Source organism: Cryptomeria japonica, chromosome 11 (genome assembly GCF_030272615.1).
Source record: "Cryptomeria japonica chromosome 11, Sugi_1.0, whole genome shotgun sequence".
Taxonomy (NCBI): Eukaryota; Viridiplantae; Streptophyta; class Pinopsida; order Cupressales; family Cupressaceae; genus Cryptomeria; species Cryptomeria japonica.
This window is the reverse complement of record NC_081415.1, coordinates 695,159,434-695,173,099: the sequence shown is the minus strand read 5'-3', so window position 1 is coordinate 695,173,099 and position 13,666 is coordinate 695,159,434. Positions and strand designations below refer to the sequence as shown.

Here is a 13,666-nt window from a genome sequence, read left to right as displayed (position 1 = left end):
CTACCTACTCCTACCTACCCTTGTTTCTCATTGAGCCACATGCCATGATTGTGTGCTCATATATCCATATGACGTTGCCTTTATAAGCAGGCTCATCTATATTGTATGTAATTTTTAATGATCTAGTTGATCTTATTTTGTTGTTGATTAGAATACAGTTTATTTTTATCAAATCTATTTGTCTCTCTTTTGTGCTATTCAATGTGCTCTTGATCTTGGATATTTTCAAAAAATTCTTACATGGTATAAGAGCCATTGGGGCTTCATTGAGTAGTTTATTTGGAGACATTTTTGAGCATTTCTTTTTCAAATCTAAGGAGATGCACATTTTGGAGGCATCCTATGGCAATTTCCACCTCACCATTGCATCCGGGAGGCCGTTTCCATAAAAATCAAGTATAAATTCTCTTATATTTGGTGAAAGTGCATTTTTGGGCTTTAGAGGAAACTTTTTGCCCATTTGGGCATACGATACAGATTTTGTAAAATATCTATTTATATATTTATTATTGTTTCTTTTCTATGAATTATTTTTAAGTACATATTTTAATGAATTCATAGTTTTTCATTTATTTGTAAAATTCTTAGTAAAAATTATTATTAAAAAAAAAAGAAAAAAAATTGTATTTTGGGGGGGTCGTGTCACCCCACCCTCGTACTGCCTCTGCGAATTTGTGCAGAGTTTGTTAGTGCCTTTTTTTTTTGGCCACCTATCGTACTTTCTCCAATAGTAGAGCTCTTATTATCCAGCAATACCCGGGCACCAACCACTCGACTGCTGCAAACCTTGTCGGTCATCCTTCCTCCCGATAGCTCCATTCCCCAGCCTCTGGCACCGACATTTTTTCTCCTTGATTGCTATTTCTTCGGTGTTTCTTTGTCCCAATCAGTGGTGATATTTCCTGCCTTAGCTTCACCCTTCCACCTCCCTATCGCTGCTACCTCCTTCTACCTCCAGTCAGCACTATTCTTGGTCGCCCCTCAACCTCTGCGTTCTTGCCTGACGTTTCTACTTCAGCAACCCCGCTTGCCTCAACTTTCCTGTCGTTCGTTCTCTGCCACTTCTCCGCTCAAGAGTACACAACTTCTGCCACAACTGGATACCTCCGCCTGTGGGTTACCTCTGTCATCTGCCACTTGGCGACCCCCCATTCAAAGTGAGACACGTAGCTAACACTCAGTGAACACATACACCCTATGAACATGCCATGTGGCACTTTCAAATTCGACCACGCGAGATCTACATTAGTGTACTACTTGTCACGTCATCGGTCGAGTCACAGTTCTACGTAGGTAGTTTGTACTGCCACATTGGTGTCACGTCAACACACAGTCATTGCGCCACAACAACCAACCGTACAACACAATCATCATGAAACATCATCCATCCATATAGACACATCAACTACCATGTCAGTATTCCATACATCCACATCACTCATACGAACCCATCAGTATTTGCCACGTGTCGTATTATGTATGGTATAGACAACCATGCAGGGGTATGACAGCTTGGTTACAGTCATATGACCATCAAATTTAACAAGGTTTTGCCGATGTCAACTTGCATCAACACTTTTAAAAAAAAAAATCCAGCCCCTCTCCAATGAGCTTTTTGGTTTTGCAAGCCAACTTTGGAGGCCCATAACTTGCTCATTTTAGCTCCTTTTTTGGTGCAATTTTTTTTGTTTGGGCTAATTTTTTGTGCTTTTTGCAGTGGTGGTGGATTTTTCTGATTTTGATGGACAAATTTTTCACAATTTTTTTTTTCATGACTATACCTATCCAATCCTCAATTTTGTAACTTCGGAGCCTTTGTTTGGGCTCATACGACCTCATTTTCAAGTGTTGTTTTTTTTGAAATTGCATAATTTTTCGTCTACTTTCATGTGGTGCTATCATATTTTCACCATTTTGAGTATAAACTATACTTTTAATATTTGATACTTGTATTTTTCTTGGATCTCAAATTAGATCACTTGCAATATTCGTTGGAGTTTCTTATAGCCTATTTAAGGCAGATTTAAAGTTGAAATCAGAAGTCTACTTTTCCATTTTTTGCAAGTGGTCATTGTAATCGCATTAAGTATAAAGTGCCAAATCATCATTTTTTTATTTTTATTTTTTGGGGGGTTTCTTTGATTGAGTGAATTTGGGGGGGTGTCTTGTGTGATTGTGCCTCTCTTTTGTTAGTGCTCTTTCATTTTGTTTCTATGGGTTCTCCTAAATTTCCACTTTTAACTCCACATAACTATGCTTCATGGAAAAGTGATATATGGAGTAAACTAATGGAAAAGGGGTTAACTCATTATATTGATGAAACTATCACAACACCAGTTGATCCCAAGGCTTACATGGAATAGATAATTAAAAATGTTATGTCTATTGGGATATTGAGGAAGTATATATCAAAGGATCGCATCTTTCACATTGACAAGTGTAAAACATTTAAGGATGCATGGGATGCCTTGGGAAAATTGTATTGTCAAATAGATGAGATTAGAGGCTATCAACTTGATAATGATCTCACCATGTTGGATCCCAAGAACTTTGATACAATCCAAGATTATGTTACCAAGGCAAATGAGCTAAGAGCGCAACTGAAGGATTGTGGCATTGATAAGAAGGATGCATAGTTGGTCTACAACCTTTTGGGAAAGCTTCCATTAAATAATGCAATATTTGTTTCTAGTTTCCAAACCCATCGCTTGATAGTGGGTAGTTCCTTCACTATGCCTTCATTTGATTCATTCATAGAGCAATCTAAGTTTATGAGCATGGGGATTCTCAAGTCTTCAAAGTCCATGGCTTTGGTGGTTAATCAAGAGAATCAAGGAAATGATTCCAACAAGAAGCAAAAGAAATCTAAGCCTAAGACACAACAAGATAGAGCACAATCTTCCTCTCCATAGAAAAAGGGTTATATTTCCTCACTTAAGGGAAAATCATCTAAGGAGAGGCTTTCTTGCTCATATTGCAAGAAAAGTGGTCATGATGAGCATCGTTGCCACACCAAGCACATTGATGAATTGACCAACATCCTCAAGAAGAACAACATTGATTTACCATCAACTTATAAGAAGAAGGATTCATCTCCTTCCCCTTGCTCGCAATCAAAACGTAAGGGACAAGCTCTTTGTGCTACTAAAAGTCATGATTCAGGGAGATGACTTCTAGATTTAGGAGCTTCTCATCATATGGCATCTTTGCAATCTATGTTCTCTTCATTTGATACCTGTAGCATACTGTAGACACCTAAAATTGTCCAGTCTAATTAAATAAATATCTTTATTTATTTAATTACTTTAGCCTAATTCTTCTATTAATTAAATAAATCTTTATTTATTTAATTAATTCACTTATCCTCTTCTAGCATTATTTCTCATTTAAATAAATACATTTATTTATTTAAATTCCCCTTTTCCTAAATTAAATAAATACTTTTATTTATTATTTCGCTTAAAATTCATCTATTAAAAGAAAAACTAATGTCTTGTTGTTTAAAAATATATTAATATAGAACGCTCATGATACTAAATGTTACATTTTTTCCAAAATTTATGACTAGCACTTGTATCAAAAAGGGGCTCAATGGTTATATCAATAGTAAGATATACTTCAGAGATAGAAAAGAAATCACAACAAATGTAAGTTGCATTTCTTAGAACTAATTATGTACAATAAAAACAATTGATTATGAAATGTGAAAAGAATGTGCATCAAACACTTATCATTTAAATAAAGTAAGAGTAGAGTTTTTAGTCTGAAATAAAGTAAATATTTAAATTCTAGTTATGAATGTCGAAGCAAAAAAAATTAGAGTAGCTTTTTCAGTTTGAAACAAAGTAAATATTTAAATTCTAGTCTTTTACATCCGAGCTTAGGTTTATTATGTGTCCAACAACCACATATTTTAATAAATATACATTCTTGTAGAGTTATTTTATTTACATGGTCAACTACTTACTGATGAGTAATTAGTTGACGTGGAAGAATAAATAAATGTTTTTGTAAAAAAGTTATTTTCAACATCACAAATTACTTTATTATTGTTGTATAATAATATAAGGAAAAAAATGATTCTTACTAATTGATTTTAAAAAAAGTATGAATAATTTATTTGCAGACTTATTTTTAAAACTTAAAAGTGAAAAAAAATTATTTTTATAATATTTTATTGTTGTTGTTTAAAAATATTTAAAAAATAATTCTTAACAATTGATTTAAAAAACCTTAATCATGAATAAATAACTATTAACAAATTTGTTTTCAAAATTCAAAGTTGTATAAAATATTTAAATCTTTTAGTACATTAATTTTATTAATTTGAGTCTTCAGACATATAGTGTCGTGGTTAAAACACTTTGTTGGTGAAGCGGCCACCAAGGTTCAAACCCCTACTAGGCCACTGTGTTCACAAGCCTTGTGCCTTCGCTGGGCCATTGTGCTTGCCAGTTTGAACATGTGAAGTGTGGAGATGAGGTCCCCCATTTGTGGCCTCACTGGTTCATAGCTCTGGGTCAAAAGCGTTTCACGTGGAGCTGGAGGGCATGTCATGCCAATGACACCAGTCACATTAAAAAATTTACCAGCCATTAATTTAATTTTTTATTTTTTTTATTAATTCGATGATCATTTGAATTGATTAAGAGTGTTTTTTTACTATGTTTTGGTGATTGTTTGAATATGTTTCTATATTATTAGAGACAAATAATAATTTGACTCACAAATTTAGTATTAACTCACTATAAAAAAATAATCAATTTCTAATAAAATCATAAATTATTTATTCATCAATTTTAATTTTAAACAATCTAATCAATAATTTATTATTGCTTACTACATAAAATTTAATCAAAATTGTTAATTAAATTATATATCGTTATGTGTTATTAAAAGTTTCATTCTATTATTTTATTATGGGTATATAATATTATAAGACAAAAAGCAATTCTTATTGGTTGATTAAAAAAATTTAATTGTAAAATTATTAATTATGAATAATTTAGTATTTATATTGAAAATTAAAAAATTATTATTGTACAAAAATATTTTTAAAAAAGTCTTTCTAGTTAACTATTTTTTATTATTATAAATAACTTAGTATTTACTAATCTATTTTTAAAATTTAAAACTATTTTAATCATATTAAATTATTAATAAATCTTAAAACTCAAAAGAAAAAAATATCATTACAGATATAAAACTAAAACAATGTCACTCGTTCATGGGTTTCCAAGGGTTTATCCCTTGTGTAAGGACCACAGACAAAAGGAGGAAGTTTGGTCAAAGCCGAAGTAGGGATGGGTTAAGATTAACTTTGACGGGGCCTCTAGGGGAAACCCGGGTATTTATGGGGTGGGGTGTGTGGCTCGTGATGAAGGAGGGAAGCTTATTTATAAAGGTGCAAAGAGGCTGCAAGATACTCTATTACCAACCGAATTGGTAGTTAATATGAAGGTTTTGAAATTCCATTTGGAAGGAGATTCTCAAGTTGTGGTAAATGCAATCATGAAAGGAGGAACTCTGAGTTGGAGATTAAACTAGTATATCACCTTAATCTACTCAAAATTAAACACTTTTCAAGATTTATGTATATCTCATGTAAGGAGAAGTGAAAATGTCATTGTTGACGGGTTATCAAATGTGGTATGTGATTTAGCTAAGAGAGAGGTGAGGTGGTGGGACGGTAATGATGTTACCATTCAATGGAATAGTTAAGGCGGCCTACAAAGTACAGTACCAATGATAAACTAGAAGTGTGCGAAATTCTTTTTATCCTCAGACCGTGTGCCTAGGCTGGCTTGGCTAACACTGGCAATTAATGCCAAATTCCTCTACAACAATGGTGAAAGTTGGGAGGGCTGCATTAATAGTAAGAATGAGAATGTATGCTCATTCATTATGATCGATGAGCGATATCTGGTGTTGGTGAAAGTGGTTTCATAGAAAAGATAGATGGTTTTATGGTGGAAGTTTGAAATGGAAGCCAAATTTCACTCTTAAAACTACTAAACTCATGCCTACCTTTTGGGGTCCGATTCCAGAAAAATGATTGCAAAACATGTTTCTTGCGAAGGATCCTCTATTCTTGAAGGTTGTTCAACTATTTTTAGGCAAGGAGGTGGCAATTATTGGACATAGATACAAGAAAAAAGGGTAGACATCTACTCCTTAATTATGGCATGGGGGCTTGAACTTGGTTCTTCCTGCGCGGAGGTTAGACGAGTGATGACAACAACAGTGCCAAAAGAAAACCTGATTAACATGGAGTTTCTGCTAGAGTGGGTGATCTCTAGATGGGGTTTTGATGTTTCGGAAGGCATTCTGGTGGAGCATGCAGAACATAGAGGCGGGAACATGCAAATTCCCTTCTTCAGATGCCAAGAATAAGTGAAATCCAAATTTCATGGGGATGCGAAGAGGGGATGGGAGGGACTAAAAATTTATGTACAAATCATGGAATTGGAGGAGATTATTAGGCAAGCGCGTGTGGAAGTAAGGGAGGTGGATGCGGAATGAAGGAAGAGGTCGATAACCAAACATTATCTACGGAAGCGGACAAGAAAAATCTGTCACTGGCAATTAGATCGAGTGATGGAAGTGATAGGGTGGGTGGAGAAACCAGTGCCTTGGGTGTTGGAGATGTGAAGGAAGGGAGATGAAGTTATAACATGCCAGGGTACTTCTAGGTGCCAATTTTCTTTGCTTTGGTTTAGTTAAATTTTCATTTGAAAAAATTAAACTTTCTGGTGTTTTCGTTAGGAACTGTTTCAACAGAATTTGCCAGATTTTTTAATGGAAGGATGTAATATGTGACTTTTCATACTCATAGTAATGGGGTGTGGGGTTAGTGTTTGCGCAGGCTACTATATTTTGAATTTACTAGTTTTTGTTGGGTGGCTTGGATGAAATTTGTGGGTAGTTTTTGGGTAGATAGTAGAGAAGGAAAGCTAAGTTCAACAAAAGGTTGTAGAGAAGTATGTACAATCATGCATTCAATGACCCGGATAGACATTTAATATAATTACTGATAGGCATTTAATATAATTACTTCATTGTAGATTCTAAATTTACTTTGCCAAAATATGTACATTCAATATGCACAAACCAACTTTAAAAAATTATTTAATATGCACGAACTCATGACTCGAATAATCAATGTCTCTTTTAAAAATAGATAAAAATAATTATACAACTATATCAATCAATAGGAAAATAGATAAATAACAATATTTTAATTGTGTAAAATATGTTACTAAAATGTAATTATAAAAATGGAAAAAACATATTTAAATTAATCAATCTGATTGACTACCACAAAAATAAATTACATTCTCTATGAATATAATAATATTTTGACTATCGACATGAACTAAAATACACAAATATAAAATCTTCAATACTACATCATAACTTTCATTCATCTTGATAAAAATAATTATAAATTCACATAACTTATGTTCTTGCATTCACATCCTTTATTCATAATCACTTGATCATACAAACATCTTAATACCCTTAAAGATATATCTAACATGTATTTGATCAGATAAGATAAACATCTAAAATCATTACACTAAGGTCTTGGAGGTTACAAAATAATTTTGGAACTTAAGCCTACTTGCCCAAATTTTCTTCTAGAGTACTCTATTTACAATTTGCTATTTCCAATGATACGAGAAATTAGATATTCCAACAAAATACACAACCGAGAAACACTGTTAAACAATTGCAATTGCATGCTCTCTAAAACCGCCTCAACAACTTAAGTAGTATCTGGGGCAAGCTGTGTGATACATCCATAGAGTTTAACAGCCCGTTCCTCAACTAAACAGCAAAACAAATAGCCAAAAATATAATTCAACGCTTGTCCTCCAGACTGTGATGCAAAGCTAGTTTATGGCATAAATCTGATTATGCTGCGGCGGTGGATAAACGGAGAGTGGAACAGGATATAAGTGGTTGGCATTGCCAAATGGAGATGAGGAAGGATAACCAATCGACACGCCACCTAATGCCGTGTTTTGCTGCTCAATACGAGAAGAGTTTTCATAACCCCCTTGCTGTGAAAGTCTTGTTGAAATTGGAGAATTGATGAAGAATTCAGGGGGGTTAATGTGTTGTAGGAAACGAAGAGAGAAATTAACGGTACCATGAGGCCTCCCGTTGCGCGTCTTCAAACGATAGCTGAGGCAATGCAAGCCATGGGGAGGTCCGAATCCATTCAAGATTTCAGAGAGGGGCACGCTACTCCATCCCACGCTTCTCTGCCCATACCTCGTCTTGCAAAAGATTTGTATGTTGAGAGCGATGGGTAGTCCTTTGCTCAGACTCAGCTGTAACTTGTCGTTCCAGACTGGATCGCACCCTCCTTCTTCGTCAATATGTGTGGATGCACACTGCGAACAAACATCATCCGTGCTCACAATGGCGTAAGTGTGCATTCTTCTCCCCAACCTCCTTACATTTTCCAGATCATCAGCAGATATTACTGTTATCTCCAACCTCCTTGTGTTCATAAATATAATTAAAAAGATACTATCAATTGTTGCCAATAATTAAACGAATAGATATTAGGAAAACTGTTAACTTGCTCCCTCCGAATCTCCCTTATTCTGAGAAAACTATGTATCAGTTTCGTTTATGAGGAGAAAACTGAATTGTGTTAAATCTGGAAAATTGTTTAGTATAAATAACAATCCGTTTACCGCGTGTAACGTCAAATGCGAGAAAATCGGTCAAAGTTTGTAGGTGGGTGTGTTGGAAGTTGCAGAGGCAGTTATTAGATGGAAGTTTCCTCAGATAATTCTTCTTTGCTTTCGGTTTCTGATAAACAACCGCTGCGGATTTTGAATTCAAAATATCATCCACGACACGGCAAATTATAATATTTGAATTCAAAGTTTTCTCTCTATCGGAGCAAGTCCCACCATAAACAAGTAATTTACCTATATACGCACATTTTGTGCGACCATTTTTTATTTAATTTAAAACTTCAGTATTAAAAGAAAAACTAATTAAAGCTATGAGATTTCCACAATCCATTTTGCATTTCTAGTGTATTTTTTTCTGGATTCGATTGTGTGTATATTTTTCCATCAACGTTTTGAATCACACTTCGTGATTCATCATCATGTCTTGGGAATTCTTTTCATCCTGATGATGAATCACGGAGTGTGATTTGAAACGTTGATGGAAAAATATACACACAATCGAATCCAGAAAAAAATACACTAGAAAAGAAAAACTAATGTCATATTGTTTTAAAATATATAATATAGAAATTTGATATATTTCATCAATAGCATGAAAAGAGTTTGAAACTACTATAGAGGTGGTTAGTAATGGCAATTTTTACTAGAAGGGGGTTAAAAGTTTTCAAAATATATGTGTGCATTAGAGGATCAATATTCTCATTATAAATAAGAAATATTATGATTAAATTATCTTATGATATTTTTTGGTATTATATAGGATTTGAACTCAACATCATCTAGATGTCTATAACATGGACTTTGCCATTAAATCAAGTGTCTTTTGATTATATTTGATTATATATATATATATATATACGCACGCCCGCCTGTGCATGCGCCCACACACACACACACACACAAATATATATATATATATATATATATATATATATATATATATATATATATATATATATATATATATATATATATATATATATATATATATATATATATATATATATATATATATATATATATATATATATAAGGCTTCTAGTAGATCCAAGGTGAAGTGCTTGAATTGTAGAAATATTGGGAACATCAAAGAGTATAAAGAGAAGGCGAAGAACAGACGTGATGATGAATTTCACTCGAGATAACCACCATGATGATGGTGGTGATGCCTATGTTTTAGATTTTGTTTTACATGCATGCAATGGCACATGATATATTGAATTTGGAGCATCTTTTCATGTTACTCTCCATAGGATTTTATTTATTGAGTGAGAGTTGCAATGGTGGAGGATAATACTCGAGTGATAACTTTACCCATCAAATTGTTAGTTCATGGAAGAGTTACATGTTCTTCTCTTAGATGGGAAAAATTATATGTTGGTTGTGTTTTGTATGCTCTTGCATTGTCTAGAAACTTGTTATCTACGAGATTTTTTAATGATTTGGTTGAGCTTTGTATTTTTAACAAGGAATAATGTAAGATAATACTTGGAACCACCATATTGATAACTAGAGTTTGTGATGAGACTTTATATAGGTTTGATGTTAGCATTATACATGGTGGTTAGATTTATTTGTTGAAGGAAAATCTAGTTGTCTCGAGGAAAAAAATTATATTCTATGCTTGATCCAATGTTTACGAGACATAGATTTATTTCAATGCTCTCGAAAAAATTGAAATAGTTAAAATTATTATCATTATATCAAAAAATAGTTGTAATCAGTGAGTCTCACCAAATAATCACATACAAATATACAATTGATATATTTCATGATTGTCTTTTAAATCTCCAAATCATATGAAATATGAGAGAAGATCACATGAGATTTTACAAGTTCATACAAAGAAATTCAATCTCTTAATCAAGAATCTAGTCACTCAAAAATCTTAAATTCACTGCTTTGATATCATCGTAGAAATTTGTAATAGATGAATAACCAAGTTCTTTTGATAAGAGAAATAAGATATTAAATTAATATAAATAAAATAATATAGCTATAGATCCATGGTTCCAAGAGATGTGTAAATGTCAAGATAACAATATATGCATTTGGAGCTCAAAGAGTGACCATAAGATAATAACTACATGCATTGATGTACATGAATGCCAAAGTATGCATATGATTGAATAAAAATACAAGATAGGTAGTGAATTTGTATAGCACTAGAAAAAATATGGAGATGACAAATCCAACCAATAGAGAGTGACCACCAAGTAATTTGAAAATGATAAATGTTCCTCCCTTTTAGGATTGTGACATCTCAACACTTTATTTACTTGTTATTAATTAATCGAACTCAATTTATTAACCTAATAAAGATTAATAAAAGTGTAGGAAAAAACTAATACTAAAGAATAATAAATGTCCTGCTACAAAAATAAAAGCCTACACTAACATTGTGATGCAAGTAAGAACGTGAAGGAGGAGGATTGTATTGTTGACTTGGGATAGAATCTTTGATGACCATCTATAGCTAGGTAAAAGAAGTGTGTAAATGTTTTTTAATGCTTCATGGTGGAGTGCTTAAGAGTCACAATTGGAAACAACGATTATAGGGGCAAAATTAGTCAAATCTATAAAATTGGGAGTTAGATTCTATCTTTTTAGGAGCATCTCCATGATATTGGCATGAGAATTGATCATCAAACTTAGGCACCCATTTTAGACAAATTGTTTTGGTAAATCATTATAAAAATATTAATTATGGTTTACATTGAGTCTCTTAGACCCATGTGTTGAGGACTTAAGAAAGAGATCATATATCATGTTTTCTATTTTGAATGTATAATATTAAAATTCGTATATATTCTATAATGTTAATATCATTTAAGCTCTACTTTTTTTAATGTATTTTAACAGATATTGTTGTTTGTAATGTATTGGTTTGGTACATTGGAGGTTGGATTTTCCCTTCATAAATTTTTTTTAAGACATAAGTGTTATTCTTGTGTAATTGTGTTTCCAATTTTTCCTCTCATTCTTACTTCATTAACAACACAAGATTAGTATGTTGAAATTTGTATAGAATTATTAATTTCTCTTCATAAAATTTAATGAAAATATATGTGTGTGTGTGTCTAAACTCTATCTTTACATCTATTATTTTCTTTTAGATAAAATAAAAAAATAAATCACACTCACAAATTAAAAAAATTATATGTAAACATTTTCTTTTTAAAATGTCAAAATTACACGTCCCTTTTTTAATTCTCTTATATAAAGGAGTAAAAAGATACTCTAATGCATTCTTCTTCATCCCTATGGGATCTATAAATAATATAGTTGAACATATAATTGATCTTTATTAACTTTTAGAATCATCCATCACCTTATTATGGGAGGATTGCTCCAACTTAATTATACTATAATATATACACAAATCTATGCATAGAGATATTAACAGACATGGCTAAACTTGCTCCAAAACCGCGATGTGTACGACACAAAACTTTCCTGTTATGCAGACAAAAAAATTGTAGAATAGGCTCAGAATGACTGTGAGGCTCGACAGAAGTGTTGTGGCTGCTGTCCTCCTATGTATAACACGAAGGTTATTTTTGATATATGGTAATGTAATTAGAACATTTTTTAGAGCCAAAATAACCGCAACCGATATTGACAAAGCAGGTCCATAAAGCGAAATGGTTTTTTTCCTCTTTTCATAGTAAATGTAATTAGAATTATAATAATTGCGAGCCATGTCGTAATATGATTAGATTATAATGATTGCGAGCCAAAGTTGAATATAATTAGAATTATAATGACTGCAAGCCGAGTTGAAATAAATCAGTCAAAAAAAGAGGCCGAAGGTATAGTCTATTTTCTTGCGATCTTCGTCGAAGGTCGAAACTCTGAGACTCAGTAATACGCGGTTTCTATTATTTAGAACCCTGTTCAGCTACAAATGGCTTTTCGAAGAAAACCATGAGAAACTTCTCGGTAAGACTGTGTCACCTTGCAGAATACATATCTATATATCTATATAACCACTCACGCTTCGCCAGTCTTTCTTCATATTGCTAGAGTTTTTCTTGTCTTGAAATATAATTCGTATTGATCACAGTATTTGAAGAAATTAGTGAATGGATAAAGTTGCATTCGAAATTGAGATAATCTCAGCGCAAGATCTCGAATGTGTGACAAGTTTTGGAAGGCCAATGCGCACATACGCACTTGTATGGACCGACTCCACCGCTCAAAAGTGTACGAGAATAGACAGAGAGGGTGGCAGTTACCCCACCTGGAACGATAAGTTCCAAATGACTGTCAACAAGGAATTGCTCAAACAAAAGGGCTCTGCTGTCTTGGTACAAATATACTGTAAAACCATGACGGGCAAGAAGAGAGTGGGAAGCGCTCGAATGCCCTTCTCCGACATTTTGGAGGGATTCACTAAGCCCGATTCCATTCACTTTCTGAGCTATCGAATTAGGACTCCAAATGGCAGGCTTCGGGGTTACCTTGATTTGTCTGTGAGATTTCTGGAGCAAATTGATCCACGCTTATACAACTCAACACCTCAATTTCAGATGAAATTCCCGGCCTTTCCTTCGAAGCCCATTATACCTGCGAGTTCGAGCAGGCAAGGTAATTGGAGACCGCAAAATGGTAATACAATTGGCGTTCGCTTGTCGAACTCGTATTCTTCCTTGAACACAGCGAATTTGGGACCAGCAAGTTCATCGTATGGTTATCCATACAGTGCTCGCGTTTCTCCATTTAATTTCTGATACGTTGTAATACCGATTATTATCTGTGCCGTTTTGAATGAGACTAAAAATTCACAGCGGAACCTAAGAATAAGTTTGCTGAACTGTGTGTTGACATATTTAATGTATCTGGTCTGTAAATATCAAATATTTCAATATAGTAATTGCAGTAAAAGGTCGAGAATTGAATGTAATATAATTCTTAACTGGAACATTCACAAACATGGCAAAATAGAG

The 13,666-nt window shown here is 33.3% G+C and overlaps 2 protein-coding genes across 2 annotated transcripts; one reads left to right on the top strand and one right to left on the bottom strand.

Moving 5' to 3' along the window:
* Positions 1–7,625: 7,625 nt before the first annotated feature.
* Positions 7,626–8,607, bottom strand: LOC131046537 (protein SRC2-like). The gene has a single exon (XM_057980302.2). The coding sequence runs from the start codon at positions 8,520–8,522 to the stop codon at positions 7,896–7,898; it is 627 nt and encodes a 208-aa protein (XP_057836285.2). The 5' UTR covers positions 8,523–8,607; the 3' UTR covers positions 7,626–7,895.
* Positions 8,608–12,802: 4,195 nt separating this feature from the next.
* On the top strand, positions 12,803–13,450 carry LOC131860402 (BON1-associated protein 2-like). The gene has a single exon (XM_059214810.1). It carries the CDS (start codon positions 12,803–12,805, stop codon positions 13,448–13,450), a length of 648 nt encoding a protein of 215 aa, XP_059070793.1.
* The last annotated feature ends 216 nt before the right edge of the window (positions 13,451–13,666 follow it).